Genomic DNA, 17,192 nt, shown 5'->3' on the forward strand with positions numbered 1-17,192 from the left:
TACACATATTAAACATTAAGATATTTTATTTTAGTCAGTTTTGATGGACCTGTATCTAAAATGGATTATTCTGGGGCGCCTGAGTGGCTGAGTCGGTTAAGTGTCCAACTTTGGCTCAGGTCATGATTTCACGGTTCATGGGTTTGAGCCCTGTGTTGGGCTCTGTGCTGACAGCTTGGAGCCTGGAGCCTGGAGCCTGCTTTGGATTCTGTCTCCCTCTCTCTCTGCCCCTTCCGCTCATGCTATGTCTCTGTCTCTCAGAAATGAATGTTAAAAAAAATTTTTTTAATAAAAAATGAAAAAATAAAATGGATTATTCTGCTCCATGTCATCCTAAAATATACTGCTCTAAATCAGCCTATTATTGCAAACTTCAGCCTTTGTTACATAACAAAGCCCTCTGAGGCTATAAATCCCTATCCAAAATGGTTAGAAACTGGTTTTTTCTTTCTTTTAAGTTTTCCTGTCTGATTATGTTTTCCTTACTTTCTCCTCTCTGGTTTATCAGACTGTCAGGTAGTTCATACTCTTCTGGCTAACTAAATGTTTATCTATTTCTTTGTTTCTAATTTTCTCTGGGTTACAATGATTCATGGCCAGGTAGATTGGTTACCCTGAGTATAAAGAGGATCTGATGAGAAAACTAAGGAACTATGCTAATTATTAATAATACACATGAAATTTAATACTCAAAATTTATGAAATCTAGTTTGTGTTCTGGGTAGCTGAGTTGTCATTTTAAGTGAGGATTAAGTGTGTCTTAAGTAATACAAAATATTGTGCGGGTTTTTTTTTACATAAAATGGAAACACTAAGCTTTGAAAAAAAAAAATATATATATATAGGTAAGATGTGCAGATTTGCTGACCAACCACTAAGATGAGAGGTATCAACAAAACCTGGTGAACATATGAGCAGAGATACTGAGGAACTGACACTTCTGTGGCTGAAATGTACACCTTTTTCTACAAACACTACCCACATCTACAGTTTCTAAGAGACAGGATATCTATCATTTGCCCTTTTCATGATGACTGAAGAAAATAAAGGGTTAAAAGAAAGAGACCTAATTAATGCCATATAGTTTCTTAAAGTCTGATTTTAAGTTTTCTGGTATACTTCATGATGTAAGTTAGTAGGAATGAAATTTTAAGTATTATTCTATATATTTGAAGCTGAATCATAGGTTAGTTCAACCTGATTAAATTCGAGGCTTAGAATTTCAATACTAAACAAATATCATAGAAATACAAAGTGATGAATAATATACCAAGAAGCTACCTAATACACTTAATTAATAGGCTCCTACATATCCTCTGGCAGTCTATCCAAAAATACTACTTGTTAACATCTAAACTTCATTAACTTGCTTCAGTGATTAACTTTCTATAGTCATTGCAGATGCTCATGATAGGTTTTTTTTTTTTTACTACTTAAAAAAAAAAACAAGCTATCACTACCAATACTCCTATAATAATAGGAAAAATAATTAAAGTAACTTCAATTTCATCAATACTATCATCCCTTCTTAGATGAGAATCTAAGTAGAATCAAACTGCATTGAAAACAGATCTCTGCAGATGAGTAACAAACATGGTACTCTGCTGCCAATGTAATTAGTTATTTTACAGACTTATAAATAAGAAAGTCTGAGCCAAACACTGAACTAAAAAAAGGAAGATTAAATATATTATTTTCGTCAAACATTCCAACCTCACTAATATAAATAGGACACACGCTTAATAAGCAATTTAATATCCACTGATAGACACAACATTTCTCAAAATATTTTCAATTTAACCAAAGAACTGCTATAAAGGACAGTACATGTTTTTTTCATTTTAATATTCCACATTTGGGGCGCCTGGGTGGCTCGGTCGGTTGAGCGTCCGACTTCGGCTCAGGTCATGATCTCACGGTCCGTGAGTTCGAGCCCCGTGTCGGGCTCTGTGCTGACAGCTCAGAGCCTGGAGCCTGTTTCAGATTCTGTGTCTCCCTCTCTCTCTGCCCCTCCCCTGTTCATGCTCTGTCTCTCTCTGTCTCAAAAATAAATAAACGTTAAAAAAATTAAAAAAAAAAAAAAATTCCACATTTGCTATTGGAGGAGTGGGTGGATCTTAAAAATCAAAATAGTATGTGCTATGTAGGTAAGCATGGCAAGAGAAGGACAGTAAAAAAGATAAAAATAAAAAACCAAAACTCTTTCTAAAAATAATATTCATCTTAGCTTGAAGGGCAAAAGATTCAAAATTAGCAAGTACATGGTGACACCAGAAAAGAGAAGGTGAGATAACCCTGCTGTAATAAAAAAGTCAGGGGCGCCTGGGTGGCACAGTCGGTTAAGCGTCCGACTTCAGCCAGGTCACGATCTCGCGGTCCGTGAGTTCGAGCCCCGCGTCGGGCTCTGGGCTGATGGCTCAGAGCCTGGAGCCTGTTTCCGATTCTGTGTCTCCCTCTCTCTCTGCCCCTCCCCCGTTCATGCTGTCTCTCTCTGTCCCCAAAATAAATAAACGTTGAAAAAAAAAAAATTAAAAAAAAAAAAAATTAAAAAAAATAAAATAAATAAAAAACAAAGTCATTTTAAGTGTATTTAAAATTTTTAAACTAGAATCTAAATGATTTAAATTTCTAAATCAAAGTAAAAAAGTAAAAACAGTTTTTAAACACTAGGGGATAAAAGCTTAAAACACTCCAAAAGACACAAAAATTTTTCTTTAAAATAACTGATTTCTATTTACTGAGTATCTCACTAAATTCTCCATAAACATTAACAACAGTTTACTAATAAGCTGAACTACCAAAAAGGTAGTATTCCAAACAAGTCTACTTATGGTCCTCAAAACTTACTGTTTTTTTTTCTTTACATGAGAAATGATGCATTCCACCTCTCTTCACAGGAATTCTCCTTTTGTTACAACCACTAATTTCTGGTCTAATCTGGTCTAATGTGTTTTTAAGATTCAAGCAAAAATGAAGAATTTTTAAATAATTCTTATTCCGATTCTAAAATTTACCATTTTCTTCTCCTGTTGTTTTTCTCTTATCTTCGGGTGAAACATGGACTAGCTGCAGAATGAGAGGTCTCCGGGTGACAATACCAGTGCCTCTGGGAAGCAGGTCCCTCCCCACTAGGCTTTCTAGCACTGAGCTCTTTCCACTGCTCTGAAAACAGAATACACAAGAGCAAAATGAGTTTCTACATAGATTTTTAAAATAACTTAATAAGACTACACTGACAAAGCACCATGCAAAGAAATTAAAGAAAAAATTACTGCAAAGACTTTTAAAATTAAAGAAAGTTTAGTTTTATTTTCTATTATATGATCTTTATTTCTTTAAAATAAAAACTCCAAAAAGAGAGATTAAAGTCCTACTCTCCCCCCGCCCCCCCCCCCCCAAAATAAAGTCCCACTCTCCTGTAATTTTCCTACTTTTTTTGATACTCTCCCAACCAGGTTTTCAAAACCTGTAATACTGGCACGTAATGCTATGTCTATGAGAATATATTACTTTAAATGGGGTAGCACTACATGTATTTTTCTCTAACCGGCTTTTATTTTTGATGTAGCAATCACAGATAATATTCCATATCAATATACTAACATCTGTGTTTAATGGTCAAATAGTATTCTACAGTGTGTAAAGCCAAACTTGACTTGGACATTTAAATGGTTTTTGCTACCATTAACAATGCTACAGTGCACATGGTTTATACATATAACCTTACTCACTTATCCTATTACTTCACTGGATTTAGTTCATTAAATGAAATTGCTAAAGAGCTAAAGATTAAAGAGCACAGAGATTTGAAGCATTCACAGATGCTGTCAGACTGCACACAAGAAGGCAGGAACCAAGCTACACTTCGCATTCAATCTGCTGCAGCCCCATTAGCAGTGGGCATTATCACTTTTTTGAATCTTTGCTACTTTGATAGATGAACACTCACAGCTCGTTTAAATTTACATGACTTTATTATTGAAGTCAAGGATCATTTTGTTTAAAGGTTTTTTGTATTTTTTCAGTGATTGTTCGAATGCTGGCATTTTACATTTCTTATTAGCTTATAAAGCTTCTTTATCCATAAGTACTTCACTTTTGTTCTGAATATTTCCCAACTTTTTATTTTGAAAATTTCAAAGCCACAGAGCTTTGAGAATATTAACAGTGAATGCTCATATCTTAACAAAGATGCACTGAATATTAACATTGGACACATATGCTTTATGTCTCTTTCTACACACACGCATGTGCGCGTGCGCGCGCGCACACACACACCTTTTTCTTTTGTTGTCCTATCTGAGTTAGTTATATACACCATGACACTTCATCTCTAAAAAATATAGCATATCTGTCTCTAAGGGCATGCACAAGGGCATTCTTCCATACAACCATATTCAATGATCACCCTCAGGAAATTTAACACAGATATAAGACTAGTAAATAGATAATCAAGGGGTGCCTGGGTGGCTCAGTCGGTTAAGTGTCCGACTTTGGTTCAGGTCATGGTCTCGCGGTCTGTGAGTTCAAGCCCCGCGTTGGGCTCTGTGCTGACCGCTCAGAGCCTAGAGCCTGTTTCAGATTCTGTGTCTCCCTCTCTCTCTGCCCCTCCCCCGCTCATGCTCCGTCTTTCTCTGTCTCAAAAATAAATAAACGTTAAAAAAAATTATAAATAATCAAATAATATATAAAAACCTTAATTTCTATTTATATATCTTAAATGCTTATAAATTTCGTCTTAACTTTATAATTAGTATTTTCTGTATAGATTGTTTTTCCTATACTACACTTTTCCTTAGTCACAACTAGTACAACTTTTACTTTCATATTTTCCACAAAGGCAAAAATCCTAAATAATGGGGGGGGGGGGGGGGAGCTCCTATTATACACATGTTGGGTCTTCTTTGCCTGTTTTCAATATGTCAATGTCTGTCAAATTATTTTTTTTAATGTTTATTTTTGAGAGAGAGACAGAGCGTGAGCAGAGGAGGAACAGAGAGAGGGGGAGACACAGAATCTGACCAGGCTCCAGGCTCCGAGCTGTCAGCACAGAGCTCAACGCAGGGCTCAAACCTACGTACTGCGAGACCATGACCTGAGTCAAAGTTGGACACTTAACCAACTGAGTCACCCAGAAGCCACCCCCCAATTTTTTTTTCTAATATTTAGAAAGAGCGAGTATGTGAGCAAGTGGGGGAGGGGCAGAAAGAGAGAGAGGGTGAGAGAGAATCCCAAGCAGGCTTCATGCTGTCAGTGCAGAGCCAGCCGCCCAGGGCTCAATCTTATGAACTGTGTGTGAGATCAAGACCTAAGCTGAAATCAAGAGTCAGATGCTTAATCGACTGAGCCCCTCTGTCAAATTCTTTTTACACCTCTTCCCTACCCTTTTTATTTTTAATGTTTCTTCCTTTTCAACATCTTTCTCTCTCAAGGTACTATATGTTATGTTTATTTGTTCTTGTTTTACTTCTAAGCTGTCCTCATTTCTAAAATAAATTTCCTTTCATTTCTAATACTTCAGTAAGTTCTACCACCTAGTTCTTATTTGCTCCTATACACACTTGTTATTTAATGCCTTATCTTGCCTTTTGTCTTAATATCTAGTTGTTTTCATCTGTTTCACGAACATGTCTTTCTGGTATACTTTCTTGTCAACAAGAATGTTATTCTGAGTCTCATTTTTCTTTAAAAAACTTTGTATGAGATTTGATAACAGTCATTTTCTAAACTTTAGGAAAAAACTTGGCCTAGAATAACAATTCTAACTTTACACTCTAAAACTCCCTTTTGTCTCCATATAGTGTTCAAAAATATAGTTCTTTGTTTTCTGGTAACTTGTCTCTGTTCCTGTCTACCACTTTTATCTGGATCTTCTCTTTCCTTTGTCTGTATTCTTCAGAGGTGGTCAGTTGTATTCTCAGTTGCTTCTCACTGTGAGAACTGGTCTTAGAAAGGAGCTTTGTTTGGTTAGTTTTCAAAGTTTCATGAAGGTTCTCCAGTTCCTTAAGACTTTACCACAGATCTCTCTCATTCACCTATTATCTGTGTGTGCAAAACCCTGCCCAGTTTTTCAGTCACAGAAAGAAATAAAGTGTTGATACATGCTACAATATGGATAAACCTCAAAAACATTATGCTAAGTGAAAGAAGTCAGTCAAAAGACCACATATTATCTGATCCTGATTATATGAAATGTCCAGAACAGACACGAAAGTGGATTAAGTGGATGCAAAGCACTAGGGGCAGAGGGAAATGGAAATGACTACTAATGGATACAAGGTCTCTTTTTAAGATAATGAAATACCTAAAAGTAAATTATGGTGAGAGTTGCAAAACTCTATAGACATGCTACAAACAAATGATTATACATTTCAAGTGGGTAAACTTCACATTATAAAAACAACACCTCAATAAAACCATAGAAAAATAAAATAAAGGAGAAAAATTCAAGATGAATTACAAATTTTAAAAATTCTAACTTTACAAATTAGAGAATATTAAAGTATACTTTCCTGACTTTGAGATAGAGAATGACTCCTTACTACATAAAATGTACAAACTAAAGAAAAAAAAAGTGACAGTCCAACTACAGTAAAATTAAAATTTTACTCATACAAAAAAATTAGAGGAAAATATTTGTGATCCCTCTAACTCACAAAGAACTAGTAAGCAAAATGTATAAATAACTTCCACAAATCAGTGAGAAAAAGATGAATAATCTATTAGAAAATAATGTGCAGAGATAGGAACAGAAACTCACAAAAACAGCACCACAAAGGGTAAGAAAAAATTTAGAATGATCATATTCATTAGTAATCAGGGAGATATAATAAAAAACACAATTAGATACCACAAATTTAAAATGTGACAATAAGTAAGGGTCCTGTCCAAGATGGCAACTTAAGAAGATGCTGAACTTTCCCCCTCAACAGACACACCAAATCTACACTTACTTATACAGCAATTCCTCCAAAAAACTGAGGGCTGACTGAGTAGCTGCTACACAACAAAACACAGAACACATAAAAAATGGCAAGAGAGACAGAGAAACCAGACACTGTAAGGAAGAGAACCCCTACCTCCAATGCTGTGAACTGAAGTGGGGAGGGATAGTATGAAGGGACTATACAAGAGCAGATTGTTCTGCCCTGGGGCACAGGAAAAAGCTGTGGTTTAAAAAAGCAATTAGTGGGGCGCCTGGGTGGCGCAGTCGGTTAAGCGTCCGACTTCAGCCAGGTCACGATCTCGCGGTCCGTGAGTTCGAGCCCCGCGTCGGGCTCTGGGCTGATGGCTCGGAGCCTGGAGCCTGTTTCCGATTCTGTGTCTCCCTCTCTCTCTGCCCCTCCCCCATTCATGCTCTGTCTCTCTCTGTCCCAAAAATGGGTAAACGTTGAAAAAAAAATTTAAAAAAAAAAAAAAAAAAAAAAAAAAAAGCAATTAGTATATAAAAGATTCAGCATACAACTCCACCAAATGATGGGGGAGCTCCCGGAACTCTCTCCAATTGGGAGGGGCTGGCAAGTGCCATGGTTTACATCCATCCTCCACCTTGATAGTGCAAAAGGGAGTAGGGTTCCAGGTGCCACAGCCAGCCTACTGCCTCAGAGAGCACTGGGTCCCTAAACCACAACAAACATCGCCATCCCATCCAGGTGGCGCCAGTGTGTCACAACTGCAAGGAACCCTTGCTGGGCACTCACTACAGCTCCAGCTGTCGTGTCAACATAACATAGGCACAAAGCACTGCAAAACACTACAGGCCCATACCACTTTGGCTCCAGACAGCTTGCTAGGGCACCCTTGGCAGAGAGCACTACAGGACACCATGGACCACACAAGCCATGGCTCCAACTGCCCTGCCAAGGCGCCTCGGCACTAAGTACCCCCAGACATACCAGCTTGTTCCCATTTTAGCTTCAGCAATCCTGCCAGGGCACCATCTGTGTGGAGAACCCAGGGACCAGCCCACATCCACTTCAGCTTTAGTTGTCTCACCAGAGCACCCTCTGCAAAGAGAGATCTGGGACCCTCTAGCTTGCACTCCCCTCAACTTCAGCTGTCCTGCCAGGACACCCTGAGTGGAAAGCCCCAGGACCACCCTATCCCATGCCCACTTCCATGCTGACCATCCTTCCAGGGCAGCCCCAGCACAGAGTGCCCCAGGAACCCCAGCCCACTCCAGATACAGCTCCAGCCAGCCAAAGTCACCTGGCACACACAGTGTACACAGGGTACGATTATACTCAAGACCACTCCTTCAAGTTTAGGAAAAGTAGCTGTCACACCTACAAGCTACAAAAGTAGCTTGACACCTACAAAGTCAAGCAAAATGAGAGACTGAAGAATATGCTCTGAATGAAAGAAAAAAGCAAAACCTCAGAAAAACTAAATACAAAAAAGATCCAATCAAATCTGAAAAAAACAGAAACTAAAATGGAAAATACACTAGAAAACATCAACAGCACATTAGAGTACATAAAGAAGACCAGATCAGCATCTGGAAAACAGGGTACTGGAAAACACCCAAGTTGGACAGCAAAGAGAAAAAAGCATTTTAAAAAATGGTAAAGGCTAAGGGATCCTTGGATAATATCAAGCAAATAAACACTCACATTATGGGGGTCCCAAAAGGAGAAAAGAAAGAAAGAAAGAAAGAAAGAAAGAAAGAAAGAAAGAAAGAAAGAAAGAAAGAAAGAAAGAAAGAAAGAGGAAGGAAGGAAGGAAGGAAGGAAGGAAGGAAGGAAGGAAGGAAGGAAGGAAGGAAGGAAGGGGCAGAAAGGGCAGAAAATGATGTGAAGAAACATTAAGTGAAAACTTCCCTAACCTACGGAAGGAAACAGACATCCAGGTTCAGGAAGCCCAAAGAGTTCCAAATAAGATGAACTCAAGGAGGCCACACCAAGACAATATAACAATTTAAATGGCAAAAATTAAAGAGACTTTTAAGAACAGCAGGAAAGAAGAAAAGAGTTATGTAGAAGGGAAATTGCATAGGGCTATCAGCAGATTTTTCAGCAGAAACTTTACAGGCCAGAAGGGAATGGCATGATATATTCCAAGTGCTGAAAGGAAAAAAACCACAACCAAAAATACTCAACCTGCCAAGGTCAATTCAGAATTGAAGGAGAGATAAAGTGTTTCTCAGACAAATGTTAAAGAAGTTCATCACCACTAAACCAGCCTTATAAAAAGTGATAAAGTGACTTCTATAAATGGGGGTGGGGGGGAGTGGGAGAGGAAATTATTAGAAATAAGAAAATTATGCATAAAATATGACAACATATACACAAAACATAGAGGAAGAAATAAAAAAGCTTTACTTTTTAAGGATGTGTTCGAACTGGGGCACCAAGGTGGTTCAGCCAGTTCAGTGTCTGACTTCAGCTCAGAGCATGATCTCGCAGTTTGAGTTCGAACCCTACATCTGGCTCACTGCTGTCAGTGCAGAGCCTGCTTCAGATCTTCTGTCCCCCCCCGCCCCTCCTCCCCTCTCAAAAACAAACATTAAGAAAAAAAGAAAGAAGGTATTCGAACTTAAATGACCACCAACTTAATACAGACTGATATATACTTAGTATCCTATATATGAATCTCAAGGTAACTACAAACCCAAAACCTATAACAGATACACAAAAAAATAAAGAGAAAGAAAATCAAGCATAACACTACAGAAAGTCATCAATGACAAGGAAAGAGAGCAAATGAAAAGGAACAGAGATGAACTACAAAAACGACCAGGAAACAACGGCAATAAGTACACACCTATGAATAATCATTTTAAATGTAAATAGACTAAATGCTTTGATCAAAAGACATAGGGTGGTGAAATGGATATTAAAAAAAAGGGACTCATTTATATACTGCCTACAAGAGACTCACTCCAAACCTAACACATGTAAAAACGAAAATCAAAGTACAGAAAAAGATATACCATGCAAATAGAAATGAAGAAAACCTGGAGTAGCAATACTTAACATGAGACAAAACAGACTTTAAAACAAAGACTGTAGGGCGCCTGGGTGGCGCAGTCGGTTAAGCATCCGACTTCAGCCAGGTCACGATCTCACGGTCCGTGAGTTCGAGCCCCGCGTCAGGCTCTGGGCTGATGGCTCAGAGCCTGGAGCCTGTTTCTGATTCTGTGTCTCGCTCTCTCTCTGCCCCTCCCTGGTTCATGCTCTGTCTCTCTCTGTCCCAAAAATAAATAAACGTTGAAAAAATAAATAAATAAATAAAAAAATAAAACAAAGACTGTAACAAGAGACAAAGAAGGGCATTACACAATGATAAAGGAGTCAATCCCACAAGAGGGATTATATAAGTATCTACCCACCCAAAATTGGAGCACCTAAACACAAAGGGCAAATATTAAAACATAAAAGGAAAAACTAATAGTAATACAACAGTAGTAGGGGACTTTAACATCCCACGTACACCAATGGACAGATAATCTAGGCAGAAATTCAATAAAGAAACAGTGTCTGAATGACACGTTAGACCAGATGGATTTAACAAATATATACAGAACATCCATTCAAAAACAGAATACACATCCTTTTGTTGGAACATCCACCAAGATAGATCACATGTAAGGCTATAAAAATAAGTATCAATAAAGCTAAGAAAACTGAAATCGTATCATGGTTCTTTTCTGACTATAACAATATGAAACTAAAAATGAATTACAAGGAAAAAAAGGAAAAAAAACACACAAACATGTGGATGCTAAACAACATGCTAATAAACACCCAATGGGTCAATAAAGAAATCAAAGAGGAAATCAAAATATACATGGAGACAAATGACAATATAAACACAATGGTCTAAATCTTTAAACACAGCAAAAGCTATTCTAAAAGGGAAATTTACAGTGATACAGGTCTCGTGAAGAAGTAAGAAAAATCTCAAATAATCTAACTTTACACCTAAAGGAAGTATAACAAGAACAAAGCCCAAGGTGAATAGAAGAAAAGAAACAATAAAGGTTAGAGCAGAAATAAATGAAACAGAGACTGATAAAACACACACAAAAAAATCAATGAAACCAAGAGCTGGTTGATAAGCCTTTCGTCAGACTCATCAAGAATGAAAGAAAGGACACAAATAAAATCAGAAATGAAAGAGAAACAACACCACAGAAATACAAGGGTCATGAGAGATTACTACAAAAAAAAAAAATTGTATGCCAGCAAATTGACAACCTAGAAGAAATGGATAAATTCCTAGAAATGTACAATCTTCCAAAACTGAACCAGGAAGAAAGAAAAAATCTGAACAAACCAATTACTAGTAACAAAATTGAATTGGTAATAAAAACTCCCAACAAACAAAAGTCCAAGACCAGACGGCTTCAAGGGTGAATTCTACCAAACGTTTAAATAAGTGTTAATACCTATTCTTCTCAAACTATTCCAAAAAATAGAAGAGTAAGAAAAGCTTCCAAATTCTTTCTATGAGGCCAGCATTACCCTGATACCAAAACCAGATAAAGACACTACAAAAAAAGAAAACTATAGGCCAATATCTTTGATGAACATAGATGTAAAAAACCTCAACAAAATATTAGCAAACTGAATCCAACAATACATTAAAAAAGTCATTCACCACGATCAAGTGGGATTTATTTCTGGGATGCAAAGGTGGTTCAATATCCACAAATCAATCAATCGCATCAACAAAACAAACAATAAGAATAATATGATCATTTCAATAGAGAAAGAAAAATCATTTGACAAAGTACAACATCCATTTATGATAAAAAAAAAAAACCCTCAACAAAGTAGGTTTAGAGAAAACATACTCAACATAATAAAGGCCATGTATGAAAAATCCAAAGCTAACAACATCCTCAATGAGGAAAAGCTCACTAAGATCAGAAACAAGATAAGGATGTCCAATCTCCCCACTTTTATTCAATATAGTACTGGAAGTCCTACCCACAGCAATTAGACAAGAAAAAGAAGTAAAAGCCATTCAGATTGGTAAGAAAAAAGTAAAATTTTCATTATTGGCAAATGACATGATTCTATACATAGAAAACCCTAAAGACTCCACCAAAAATCTACCAGAACTAATAAATGAATTCAGGAAAGCTGCCGAATATAAAATCAACATACAGAAATATGTTGCATTTCTATACACTAATAACGAGGCGACAGAAAGAAGGTAAGAAAACAATCCTATTTACAATTGTACCAAAAATAATAAATACCTAGGAATAAACAACCAAAGAGGTAAAAGACCTGCTTTCCGAAAACTATAAAACACTGATGAAAGAAACTGAAGATGACACAAACAATTGGAAAGACATTCTGTGGTCATGGATTGGAAGAACAAATATTGTTAAAATGTCCATATACCCAAAGCAATCTACAGATTTAATGCAATCCCTATCAAAATACCATCTCTTTTCACAAAACTAGAACAAATAATCCTAAAATTTGTATGGAACCACAAAATACCCTGAATAGCCAAAGCAATCTGGGGAAAACAAAAACAAAAACAAAACTGGAAATATCACAATCCCAGATTTCAATATACAATACAAAACTGTACTAATCAAAACTGTATGATACTGGCACAAAAACAGATACAAAGATCAACAGAATAGAGAGCCCAGAAATAAATCCATGATGGTCAACTGATCTATAACAAAGAAGGGAAGAATACGCAGCTGGAAAAAGATAGTCTCTTCTCAACAAATGGTGTAGGGAAAACTGAACAGCTACGTGCAAAAGAATCAAACTGGACCACTATTTTACACCATACACACAAATACATTCAAAATGGATTAAAGACCTAACTGTGAGACTTGAAACCATAAAAATCCTAGAAGAGAGCACAGGCAGTAATTTCTCTTGACATCTGTCATAGCAATATTTTTCTAGACATTCTCCTAAGGCAAGGGAAATAAAAGTAAAAATAAACTATTGGGACTACATCAAAATAAAAAGTTCTGCACAGCAAAGGAAAACAGTTGACAAAACTAAAACACAATCTACTGAATGGGAGAAGATATTTGCAAAGGACATATCCGATAAAGGTTTAGTATCCAAAAAATATAAAGAATTTCTACAACTTAACACCAAAAAAAAAAAAAAAAAAAAGGCAAAAAATCCAATTTAAGAATAGGCAAGGGATGCCTGGGTGGCTGAATAGGTTAAGTGTCTAACTCGGCTTAGGTCACAATTGTGAGTTTGAGCCCCACGTCAGGCTCTCTGCTGTCAGTGCAGAGCCCCCTTCAGATCCTCTGTCCCCCCACTCTGTTCTTCCCCTGCTCATATGCGCACTGTCTCTCTCATAAATAAGTAAACATCAAAAAACACTTTTTAAAATAAAAAAAATAGAATTGCTATATGATCCAATAATTCCACTGCTGGGTAGTTACCCAAAGAATACAAAAACACTAATTTGAAAAGACATGCACCCTTTCATTTTCTGCCGCGTTATTTACAAAAGCAAAATTATGGAAGCAGCCCAAGTGACCATCTGTAGAGGAATGGATAAAGACAGAGACAGGACGGACAGACAGAGAGAGGTGTACACACACGTACACACACGTACACACACACACACACACACACCACGGAAAGAGTATGCTAAATGAAATAAGTCAGAGAAAGACAAATACCATATGATTTCACACATATGTGGAATTAAGAAATGAAGCAAAGAAAAAAAGAGACAAAGAAACATACTCTTAAATATAAAGAACCCATGGTGTGAGGTGGGTAGCAGGGGGGAATGGGCAAAATAGGTAAAGGGGTTTAAGAGAACGCTTGTCATGATGAGCACTAATGTACAGAATTGTGGAATCAGTGTATTATACACCTGAAACCACATTATAACACTGTAAGTTAAGTGTCTTGGACTTAAAATTTAAGGAAAAAAACACATAAGACCAGATGGACTTAAGAGATACACACAGAACATTCCATCCAAAAGCAACAGAATACCCATCCTTCTCAAGCATATATGGAACACTCTCCAGGATAGATCATGGATTAGGCCACAAAAATAGTGGCCTAATTAAATTCTTAGTAAGTTTAAGAATGCTGAAATTATATCAAACGCCTTTTCCAACTACAATACTATGACCAGGAATCAAGTATAAGACTGAAAAATTCACAAGTATGTGGAGATTAAAAAGCATGCTATTAACCAATGGATGAAAAAATAAAATTAAAAAATAGCTTGAAACAAATGAAAATGGAAATATAACATACCAAAACTGCACAAGCAGTTCTAACAGAGAATTTCATAGTGATAAATGCCTGTATTAATAAACAAAAAAGATAGCAAATAAACAATCTAACTTTACATCTCAAGGAACTAGAAAAGGAAGAGTAAATCCAAAATTAGTAAAGGAAATATCAAAGATCAAAGTGGATGTAAATGAAACAGAGACTAAAAAGACAACAGGAAGAAAAAAAATCAGTGAAACTAAGAGCTGCTTTTTTGAAAAGAAAAAAATAGACAAACCTTTAACCAGACCTGCCACAAAAAAAGAGAACTCGAATTAGAAATAAAAGAGATATTACAACTGTTACCACAGAAATACAAAAGATCTTAAAAGACTACTCTAATATATACACATCTGCACAATGGAATATTATTCAGCCATAAAAAAGGAAAGAAGTGTTGATATTTGCAACAAAATGGAAGGACTGGAAGGACTCTGACAGCATTATACCAAGTGAAATAAACCAAAGACAAATATCATATGATCGTACTTACATGTGGAATCTAAAAAAAGGCAAAAAGAAAGTCATACATACTGGGAACAGCTTAGCAGCTCTCAGAAGCAAGGGGTGAGTGAAATGGGTGAAGGTGGTCAAAGGTACAAACTTCTAATGAAGTAAGTCCTGGGGATATAATGTACAGTATGGTGACTACAGATAATAATATTGTACCATATATTTGACAGGTGCTAAGAGAGTAAATCTTACATTTTCATAAGAAAAAAATGCAACTATGTGTGGTGATGAGTATTAACTAGATTTATTGTGATCATTTCACTATATATATATACACACATATATATACATATATGTACACATATATACATATATACACATATATATGTTCATTATGTTGTACCTATGAAACTAATACAATGCTGTATGCCAATTATATTTCAATTACAAAAATTACGTCAACAGACTCGCAAACAAACCAAACATGTTTATAGATTCTCATTTTTTATCTATTATAAATAATATTGGCTTCCTCTACAACTGGCTAGATCGGTGCGTGTTTTCCCCTGGTGATTTAAACAACCAATGTCTGCGCTCATTCTAGGAAGGTAAGTGGCTACAGAACTTCCTGTATGGCAAGTCACAGGTGGCTTACTCTGAAAATATGACCCACTTGGCACCCCTATGCCTTCTGCTTTTTTCATCCTCACATAATCCTCAAATTGATGCAATATCTATATATTCAAGGGTTAGAGATTTGTGTGCCTGGTGTCAGTGTCATCTTTTAGTTTCTTCCGAATTGTACTGTACTGAAATCTACAGTACTTTGGATTTATACTGTGAGATTGAGCCTTTCACTGAAAAGGCTTTGTCATATTTTTAGCGTTTTCTCTCTGATAACCACCATCAGTTGGGAGTAGCATTCATTCATGACACATTACCCAAAACTGATTCAATTTTTACTAAGTTTTCACTTTTCATTTTATAAGAGACACTTCTTAATTCTTTGATATTAATACAACAGATAAATGTGATTTTTCTTTATTTTTCTTAATATTTTTTTTGAGAGAGAGAAAGCATGCAAGCAAGCAGGTGAGGGGGAAAGGGAGAGAGAGAATCTTAAGGATGCTCCACACCTAGTGCGGAGCCCAACATGGAGCTCAATCTCACAATAGTGAGATCATGACCTGAGCTGAAATCAAGGGTCGGATGCTTAGCCAATTGAGCCACCCAGGTGCACTTATTTTTCTTATCTTTTTAACATTTTTTATCTGTAGTGAAAGAAGTCAGACATAAATAGTAACATATTTTATGATTCCATTTCTATGAAATAGCCAGAATAGGTAAATCCACAGAGACAGAAAGAAGATTGATGGTTTACAGGGCCTGGAGGAACGGAGGAACAGGAAGTAACTGCTTAATGGGCATGGAATTTTCTTTTGGGTGGTAAAAATGTTTTGGAACTAGAAGGAGGTGGTGATTGCACAACATTATGTATATACTGAATGCCACTGAACTGTACCCTCTAAAATGGCAAGTTTTATGTTACAGAAATTTCACCTCATTTTTAAGTTTAAAAAAAAGGGAAGCAGCACATGAACTATACAAAGAAACTAGAAAAAAAAAAGAGAAAATATATAAGTTTACCTAAGAACATGCACAAGAAAACAATACAGGAATGAAATCTATGATCAATATTTAGCACCAAATTACTAAACTTCATGAAATCATCACCTCTAAGAACACAGGACAAATGAAGGCACATCCAGCAGGAGAGAGCAAGATTTCAGGAACTAAAATGTAGATAGCAGTGCTGGGGGCAGGGTATGCTTTTTTTAAAGTAAAAGAATTCTAGGATGATTTAGCAGTTTTTTAAAAAAGATGATAACAGGGCAGCTGGGTGGCTCAGTTGGTTAAGCATCTGACTTCAGCTCAGGTCATGATCTCACGGTCCATGGGTTCAAGCCCCACGTCGGGCTCTGTGCTGACAGCAAGGAGCCTGGAGCCTGCTTCAGATTCTGTGTCTCCCGCTCTCTCTACAGTCCCTCCTTCACTCACAGTCTGTCACTTTCTCTCTCTCAAAAATAAACATTAAAAAAATAAAAATAAAAAGATAGTAACAAGAGTTGGTGAGGATGTACAGAAACTGAAACCCTCAAACACTGATGGAAGGATGTAAAATAGTACAGCCGCACTGGAAAACAATGTGGCAGTTTCTCAAAGTTAAACAAGAGTTACCAAATGACACAGCAATTCTACTCATAAGTAAAACCTTGGTTTGAGAGCATAATTCTTTCTGGAAACATGCTTGTAATCCAAAGCACTCATATATCAAAGCGAATTTCAAGAACCATTGGCTCAGTTGCGATCATGCGATTTTCATCATCACATACTATTCATATTGCAAGACACTGCTCATTTTTCAAGTTAAAATTTATTAGAAATGTTTGCTCGTCTTATGGAACACTCGTAGAACAAGTGACTCGTAATCCAAGGTTT

The 17,192-nt window shown here is 36.6% G+C and overlaps 1 protein-coding gene across 9 annotated transcripts in view; it reads right to left on the bottom strand.

Moving 5' to 3' along the window:
• DNM1L (dynamin 1L) overlaps positions 1–17,192 on the bottom strand; it is a 49,741-nt gene that overhangs the window by 28,023 nt on the left and 4,526 nt on the right. For 8 of the 9 annotated variants that reach the window (XM_025930628.2, XM_025930627.2, XM_025930629.2 and 5 more), the window contains exon 2: positions 3,015–3,162. The exons of the other annotated variant lie outside the window; for it this stretch is intronic. In XM_025930628.2, the coding sequence (XP_025786413.1) occupies positions 3,015–3,162 (148 nt within the window). The remainder of the gene's footprint in view (positions 1–3,014; positions 3,163–17,192) is intronic. 9 annotated transcript variants of the gene reach the window in all.

Source organism: Puma concolor, chromosome B4 (genome assembly GCF_028749965.1).
Source record: "Puma concolor isolate L17-30 chromosome B4, mPumCon1.1.hap2, whole genome shotgun sequence".
In the NCBI taxonomy this organism is placed as follows: Eukaryota; Metazoa; Chordata; class Mammalia; order Carnivora; family Felidae; genus Puma; species Puma concolor.